The sequence below is a fragment of the Cebus imitator genome, unplaced genomic scaffold (genome assembly GCF_001604975.1).
Source record: "Cebus imitator isolate Cc_AM_T3 unplaced genomic scaffold, Cebus_imitator-1.0 Scaffold316, whole genome shotgun sequence".
NCBI classification, from domain to species: domain Eukaryota; kingdom Metazoa; phylum Chordata; class Mammalia; order Primates; family Cebidae; genus Cebus; species Cebus imitator.
This window is the reverse complement of record NW_016107631.1, coordinates 1,906,119-1,915,102: the sequence shown is the minus strand read 5'-3', so window position 1 is coordinate 1,915,102 and position 8,984 is coordinate 1,906,119. Positions and strand designations below refer to the sequence as shown.

The following is an 8,984-nucleotide window of genomic DNA, read 5'->3' as shown; positions in this document are numbered from 1 at the left end:
TTTTTTTAGACAAAGTCTCACTCTGGCACCCAGGCTGGAGTGCAGTGGGGCGATCTCAGTTCACAGCAACCTCCGCCTCCCAGGTTCAAGCGATTCTCCTGCCTTAGTCTCCCAAGTCGCTGGGATTACAGGCACCCACCACCACGCCCAGCTAATTTTTGTATTTTTAGTAGAGACGGGGTTTCACCATATTTGCCAGGCTGGCCTCAAACTCCTGATCTCATGTGATCCTCCTACCTCGGCCTCCCAAAGTTCTGACATTATAGGTGTGAGCCACCATGCCCAGCCTTGTCTTTACTTCTTAAAGGGATCTTCAATGAACACAAGTTCTTAGTTGTAATATAATCATATTCACAATTCCCTTCTTTTCTATCGAGTACCTTTTGGGTCTCATTTTAAAAAATTTTCTCCCATCCTAAGATTAGAAAGATATTCAAGTATAGTTTCTACTATAAGTTTTATGCTTTTCTTTTTAATTTTTTTTTATTTTTAATGTTGTGGGTACATATTAGGTATATATAGTTATGGGGTACATGAGCTGTCTTAATACAGGCATGCAGTGTGAAATAAACACATGATGAAGAATGGGGTACCCAGCCCTTCAAGCATTGATCCACTGAGTTGCAAACAATCCAGAAGCAACCTAAGTGTCCATCAATAGATGAATGGATAAAGAAAATGTGATGTCTATATATCATGGAGTACTATTCAGCCATAAAAAGGAATGAGATCCAGTCATTTGCAACAACATGGGTAGAACTGGAGATCATTATGTTAAGTGAAATAAGCCAGGCACAGAAAGAAAAACATTGCATGTTTTCATGCATCTGTGGGATCTAAAAGTTAAAAAAAATTGAACTGATGGACATAGACAGTGTGCTTTTCTTTTGATGTTTAAGTATTCAGTATACCTAGGGTTGATTTTTGCACGTGGTGTGTAGTGTTGATCCATATATGTTTCTCCTTCATTTCTGACCAGTCCTTCTCTCTTCTCCATTGAGCTCCATGCCAATTCTGCCATGTTTTAAAATTCTATACATATCTGTGGTCTCTTTCTGTGGCCTCTACTCTGTGCCAATAGTCAATTTTACGGTCTCTGAGTCATCACTGTCTATAAATTCAAAAATAAGTTCTGACATTGAGTACAGCAAAACCCCTTCCTTAATCTCCTTCAATAGTATCTTGACTATTCTTGGTCCTTTTTTTTTTTTCCACTTAAATGTTAGAATCAGGTTGTCAAATTCCAAAAAATACATTGACTCTATAGCTCAATCTGGAAAGAATTTATTTGTTTGCAAATTCATGCCTTCTTATCCACAACAGTAATAGTAGATCTCTCCCTTTAAACCTTAAGTGGGGTTTTTTTTTTTGAGATGAAGTCTTGCTCTGTCACCAGGCTGGAGTGCAGTGGTGCCATCTTGGCTCACTGCAACCCCTGCCTCCCGGATACATGCAATTCTCCTGCCTCAGCCTCCTGAGTATCTAGGATTACAGGTGCATACCACCATGCCCGGCTAATTTTTGTATTTTTAGTAGAGACTGGATTTCACCATGTTGGCCAGGCTGGATCTGCACATCTGTCTCCCAAAGTACTGAGATTATAGGCATGAGCCACCGTGCCTGGCCCTTTAAGAGATATGTAGTGTTTCTTCACATAGGTCTTACACATCTTTTGTAATTTTTCTTCCTAAATACCAGTTTTTGTGGCCATTGTAAATGCTATCTTTTTTAAAGTGCATTTTCTGATTCCCTATCAGAATGCATTTCATTTAAAAATAGATGGGGTTGATTTTTTTGTAATTAAAAAAAATCACAAGTTGGTTTTGCATGTGTCCTTTAGAATCTTCTTGCTTTGGTAGCTGGAGAATTCTTAGATATTATTTATAAGCCTGCTGATCTCTTATTTTTCAGTAATATAGATACCATCTGAAAAATTAGTGATATTCCTATCTTTAAGTGTCGTGGCTTTTGCTGAATCAAAGCAGCTGGATTTGATGCAAATGTAATGCTATTTTCTTCAAGAATCAACTCATCCTTTTGGGCTTCAGGTACTGAGCAAGAAATACCTGTCCTCCTGTGTACTCTGCAGATGCATTTTTCTTCTAAGAGATTTCAGATTTCAACAAATGACCCACTGTCCTGAATAATCACTTTCATGAGGAAGTGAGGACATGCAAACCTAACCTCATCTGGCAGCGGAAGTCCATGTAACACCTCAGGCTTGGGGCAGTCTACAGAGGGTTTGAATAATAAACAGTTACTTTTCATTTCCCCACCATTAGGCAACACAGAACTTCTCCTTTTTCTTTCCTTCATTGATGGGGTTGAATTTATCGGCTGGGTTCCTCTAGGGGCTTCACACTTCACTATAACTGCGCATCTCTTGGTAGTGACACCCACCTCCTCTGGGGTATCAGCTGGCTGGATTTAGAGAATTGTCTTAATTCTCTTGGCAAATGCAGCAAATGAAACTCAATTACATTTTTAATTGATTTCATATCTTTCCAACTTGCTATGCTCCCTTATTAGTTCAAATAACTCAAATAACTTGTATATAAAAAAAGAGACCACAATTAATATCTTGAAGATATTTCAACTTGTTTTAAAAAAAAGAAAGAAGGAAATTGAAGTATTTTAAATAAATTTCTTTTTCAATTAAAAAAAAAATCACAAATTAGGCCAGGCTTGGTGGCACATGCCCATAATCCCAGAACTTTGGGAGGCTGAGGCAGGAGGATCTCTTGAGGCCAGGAGTTTGAGGCCAGAGGGTAACATCATGAAACCCCTTCCCATCTCTACAAAAAGAAAACAAAATCACAAATTGGTCTTGGGTATTATTTGGAATCCTTTGGGATTTCAAATTAGATAATTGTATCATCTGTAAAATAATAGCCTATTTCTTCCCTTTGTCCCTAAGCACTTCCTTCCTTTTTCTTGTTTCAATATGCTGGGTGAGATTATAGTGAAAGTTGAATAGATACGGTGACCCTGGGCGTCTTTTGCTACTGCTGATTTTGAAGGAAATGCACTCCATATCCTGCCACTTAACTGGGTTTTTGTTAACTTTCATCAGGTTAAAGAAGTTCCTTTCTATCACTAAATAAGTTTTTATCATAAATTTCTATTGTATTTTTTGAATGCATCTACTGATAGGATTTTCTTCTCCTTAATCTGTAACCATGGGGAATGACAATTAAGATTTTCTAATCTGAAACTACTCTTGCATTCCTGGGAGAAACCCATATTGTTCAAGGCATGTTTTTTTAATACCCCAATAGGTTGAGTTTGATGATCTTTTGCTTAGCACTTTTGCATCTATATGCATGGGTCAAATATACCTGCCATTTTCCTTGTTCCTCCTGTTTCTTTTGTTTGGGCGTCAAGAAAATATCAAGAAATTGGAGATTAGTCTCTTTTTCTATTATCTGGAAGGGTCTGTATAAAATTGAAATGACTTGTTTCCTGAATGATTGATGTCACTTATCAAAGTGCCTGGGCCTGGTGGTGTTGCTATGTGCAAGTTTCCTCATTTAATCATTTTATGTATTCTTCAGCGAGCTTTATTCTAGAGACCTGTTCATTTCACCTGAGTTTTATATATATTTTTTGACAAAAGGATATGAGTGGCATTCTCTTGTCTTTATATTATTTGTTTTTGCCAAGATTACTTCCCGTTTTTTGTTTTTTTGTTTTTTTGTTTTTTTTTTTTTTTTTTTTTTTTTTTGGGACGGAGTTTCGCTCTTGTTACCCAGGCTGGAGTGCAATGGCGCGATCTCGGCTCACCGCAACCTCCGCCTCCTGGGTTCAGGCAATTCTCCTGCCTCAGCCTCCTAAGTAGCTGGGATTACAGGCACGCACCACCATGCCCAGCTCATTTTTTGTATTTTTAGTAGAGACGGGGTTTCACTATGTTGACCAGGATGGTCTCGATATCTTGACCTCGTGATCCACCCGCCTCGGCCTCCCAAAGTGCTGGGATTACAGGCTTGAGCCACCGCGCCCGGCCTTACTTCCAGTTTTAAAAATATTCCTGACATCAGTTATGTGTGACTTCTTTCTTTTTTTCTAGCTGAATCTTTTTAATTGCTTTCCCTATTTTATTATCAGTTTCAAGGAACCAACTTTTGGGATTGTAGAATTTTCTCACCGTGTCTTTGTTTTCTATTTTATTGATTTTTACTCTCATTTTCTCAGCATTTTCCTTCTACTTGTTTTGGTTTATTCTGATGATTTTAATAAATATTTAAGCCGGATATTTAGTTTGTTAGTGTATATCTTTTCATTCTCTATAAAAAGTAGTTAGGGATAAATTTCTTCAAGAACGTAATTTTCATTCCATTCCACAAATTTTGATATTTACTATTTAAATAGCATTCAGTTATGGATATTGTTTAAAAAATTGTGATTTCTTCCTTGAATCTTAAATTATTTGAAATTAAAAATTCCACGGGTATGAAGATTTTAAACATCCTTCATAATTAAATTCTAAGTAGATGCTTTCTAGTCAGAATACCTGGTTTTATGATACCTGTTTTTAAAATTTGTTGAGACTTCATCTGTGGCCTGTACATAATGAATCTTCTTAAAAAAAATACACACCTACACATTTTGCTGAGATATTTTGACACCTTTCTCTCCCACACTTATCACAGATTTCCTGTTTTTCTTTCTCTTTGTCTCTTTTTATTTGAATTCTTCCTCCCAGTGGGTTTTCAATCTGGGTTCCTCAAGGCTTCTGAAGACTTAAATCCCTGAAAATTTATTTTATGCCTTTACATTTGAATTTAATTTGGCAGGATATAAATTCTAGAATTAAAGTGATTTTTCTTTGGTGCTTTAACTCCACCCGACTGTTTCTTTCATCTAGTATTGCTGTTAAGACATCTTACGTCATTCTGAATCTCATGTATTGGTAGGTGATCTGCTAGTTTTCCCTGGAAACTTTTATAATTTTCTCTTTGGTTCTGATATTCTTAAGATTCACTATCCTGTATCTAGGCATGGGACTCCCTGCATCTTTCTTCTTGAACTTGTAGGGCCCTTTTTTAGCTGAGGTGATTCATCTTTCTTTAACTCTGCAAACTGTGTTTCCACTATTTTTTTCAAATATTTACTTTCTATTTCTTTTTTATCTTACTTGAAAATTATTATTATCTAAATGTTAAAGTAGGGTTTTTTTTTTTTCAGACAGTCTCACTCTATTGCTTAGGATAGAATGCAGTAGCACAATCTCAACTCACTGCAACCTCTGCCTCCTGAGTTCAAGTGATTCTCGTGCCTCAGCCTCCCGAGTAGCTAGGATTATAGGCACATATCATCACGCCTGGCTAATTTTTATATGTTTTTAGAGCCAGGGTTTTGCCATGTTGGCCAAGCTGGTTTCCAACTCCTGACCTCAAGTGATCTGCCCACCTTGGCCTCCAAAAGTGCTGGGATTACAGGTATGAGCCACCATGCTCAGCCAAAGTTTTCTATTTCTATCTTCCAGAAACAAATAATACAAAGATAAGACCTTGGAGAAGCTAATGAACCTCCTTGGTTTTTTTGTTTTGTTGTCTGTTATGGAAATAGGGCAATTAATATGCTAGCATCTGTCTCAGATTGTTACAAGGAGTGTTTAGTAAAGTGACAAGCTCACAGGGAGCTCACTTATATTACTCTTCCTTCCAACAGGGAACTGCATGAAGGGGAGGTATTTGGGTGGTTTCAGTTCACTTTTTGTCCTCATTTACAAGAACAGCATCTATCCCATAGCAAGCACTAGGCAAAGAGTTATTGCATGACAGGAGGAACATACTGCATTATCCTATTTATTAATCTGAGCTGTGCCTTGTCTTTCAATTGTCAATGTAACCCTTTTTATTTCAATACCGCAAACTTATGATAGACATATGTCTTTATTTCTTCCTTGGGCTGCATAATGCTGGTGTGCATAGCCACGTTTTCATTTTATTTCATCTTTCTTGCACCTAATATAGGCAGCTCTCTCCAGAAAGTCTATTTTTTCTGACACAATGACGCCATTTTTTCCCTAACTCTGGAGTCTTTTTAAAAAACTTTATGGCTGGGTATGGTGGCTCACGCCTGTAATCCCAGCACATTGGAAGGCCAAGGTGGGCCAGTCAGTTAGCCCAGGAGCTTGAGACAAACCTGGGTAACATGTCGAAACCCCATCTCTACAAAAATTAAAAGAAAACAAAACAAAACAAAAATTAGCTGGGAGTGGTGGTGTGCCTGTGGTCTCAGCTACTCAGGAAGTTGAGGTGAGAGGACTGCTTGAACCAGGGATGGGAGGTTGCGGTGAGACAAGATCAAACAACTGCACTCCAGCCTGGATGACAGAGTGAGACTATGTCTCAAACAGAAAATTTCTGCGTTACTATTTGAAGACTTGTTACTTTCAAGATGCTTTTCCATAGCATGATGAGTAGGGATGTGAATGAAGGTGGGAGAGGGAAGAAATTACTTATTCGTGTCTGGGCACCATCTTTGTTGGGGGACTTAGGATCTGCTCCATTTTGTTTCTGTTTTGTGGGACCCGGTTCCAGGATCAGAATTGCTGCCTCTCTTCTGGTTTGCACGTAAGATACCTTGTAATGTATGCTGCTGGTAGACATTTGCTTCATCTATAATCCACTCCTCCTAGCAGGCCATAGGCTGCCTAGGTCAGGGTCTATGTCTGATTTCTCACACTGTACGTGCCCAGGACCTGAAACAGGGGAGACAGGGCTGGGTTGGAATCCTGGCCTCACCATGTGTTAGATGAATAACTCTGGGTAAGCTACTTAACCTCTCTCCACCTCAGTTTCTTTTTGCGTAAGGTGGGGATAATTAGAATATCTTTCATACTCTTATGGTTTTTTTGTGATGATTCAATGTGGTTAGTAAGTCCTCAATAAGAACTAATCAATCACAGTTTTACAAAATTTTGAAAGAATGAGTGAATAGTTGAATTCACAGGAAATGCATATGGAGAGGTGGGGCCAGGATTTGAACCCAGCCCTGTGTGCCCTGTGCCAGGTCCTGGGCATGTACAGAGTGAGAAATTAGACATAGACCCTGACCTAGGCAGCCCATGGCTTGCTAGGAGGAGTGGATTATCAAAGGATGAATTGATAAATGTCACATCAGCCCAACTTCCCCGTGGGAACCATTTGCTGTATTTTCCTCTAATTTGGTGTTGAGGTCTGTCTCTGGGAGTGGTCATAAACTCTAGCCCTGCCTTGAACAGGAACCCCAGGGATTTGGCCATGACGTTCACAGTGTGACTTTCACAGAATACTCCTTTATCCTGGCACACAGCCTGCTGCCTAAGTGCCCAGGCTGTGACCAGGTTGTCCCTTGCTATCCTGGCAGATGCCTGTAGGTAACCCTCCATCTGGGCACCGAGGAAGGAGAGCTAAGCAGATCCCCCATTCTCCTTCCTTGGTGCCCAGATGGGGGGTTACCCACAGATGCCCTTGTGGCTCTCATATGACCTGTGTCCAGTTTATTCCTACCAAGACGCTTATTCTCTAGGAGAGCCTTGACCAGAAGAGAAGTTAGGTTCAGGTATGTCAGTCGGGTGGGACACAGAAGAGAAAACACAACAACACACATAAAATAACAGAAGCAGTTTATTACTCACAGGTCCCAGAGAGAAGATGCCATAGCAAGCCTTGAGGGACAAATGGAAAGGAGGGAACTGACAAGGACACAAGTGCTCATCCAGTGGGTAGGGAAGGAGAGAGAGAGAGAGAGAAAGAGAGAGAAAGAGAGAGAGAGAGAGAGAGAACCTAAAGCCTTAGAAGCCAAAGCCTTAATTAGAGTCCAGGGGATTACCCAAGCAGGCTTCCCACAGGTAGTTCTAATTGGGGGTTTAGAGCTGGCAGGAAGGAGCTCTGCAGAGCCACACTGTGACTGACAGGTGGTTACCACCAGGTATCTGTGCAGCCCATGAGGGACACAGGAGTCAGGACACCAGTGAGTTGAGTAGGTTGCATCTGTATGCCCCACAGGGAGATGGTCATAGGAGGTGGTTGTATAAGGCAGACATCTGGATTAACCACCATGGGCAACTGGGAGGAGGTAGAGACTGGAAATTATGTCCATGTGACTAAGCCCTGCTTCTGGCATGAGAAAGTCCAACTTATGGTCAAAATAAATCCCAAGGTAACATAAAAATATAAAAATGCATTATACTATGCCTGCCTCTTTATTCCCACTTCTCCTTCCCCTTTACTCAGGGTTCCAGGAAGAAGCCTTGTCCAGACAGCCCCGGAGACCAAGTGTCTCCTGCTGAGGATGCCCCTCCTTTGGGGGAACAACAGGAGCTCCATTATGCCTCCCTCAGCTTTTCCGAGATGAACTTGAGGGAGCCTATGGACCAGGAGGCTCCAAGCACCACAGAGTACTCAGAGATCAAGATAAGCAAGTGAAGACTCACCCAGAGTTCAGTCCTGGCCGGGGGAACCACAGCCTGTCTGGGAGAAAGGAGAAGTCAGGGACCACTTGCTGAAGCACCAAGAGCCCTTGTGACAATGCTAACATTAACTGATGTGTACGTGCTCAAACAGAGCAGAAAGAAGATAGATGATGGAATTAGAGAGGTGGGCTCAAACCTGGGCCCTGGCACTGTCATCAGGCAATTCACTGCATCCCTCTGTGCCTCAGTTTCCCACTCTGTAAATCAGAGATCATGCATCTTACCTCAAAGGTTGTTGTGACCATTAAAGAAATCAGCACTGGAAATCAGTCAACAAGGGTCCTGGCACCGGGCGGGTCCTCAGTGCTTGCTGGTCTCTCTTCCTTAAACAGGAAGTTCTCTCAAGGCTGGGGATGACCAGGCACAGAAAACAGGGCAGCAGTATGTTGGTGTCAATCCCCTTGGCAGAACTCTTCAAAGACTCCTTAGGAAAGGACACACAGGGAAAATAAAATATAACATGGGATATTTATGTTAACTATGATTAGATAAATGCTTCAGTTAAAAACAGAGTCCACTT

General features: G+C 40.6%; 1 protein-coding gene across 4 annotated transcripts in view; it reads left to right on the top strand.

Annotated features, from left to right (window-relative positions):
* The window catches only part of SIGLEC5 (sialic acid binding Ig like lectin 5), a 16,412-nt gene extending 7,679 nt beyond the window's left edge, over positions 1-8,733 (top strand). For 2 of the 4 annotated variants that reach the window (XM_037729749.1, XM_037729748.1), the window contains one exon: positions 8,226-8,730. In XM_037729749.1, the coding sequence (XP_037585677.1) occupies positions 8,226-8,417 (192 nt within the window). In that variant the 3' untranslated portion in view covers positions 8,418-8,730. Of the gene's footprint in view, positions 1-8,225 lie in introns of all 4 variants that reach the window. The other 2 variants (XM_017503866.2, XM_037729750.1) reach the window with 2 other exon arrangements.
* Positions 8,734-8,984: the final 251 nt, after the last annotated feature.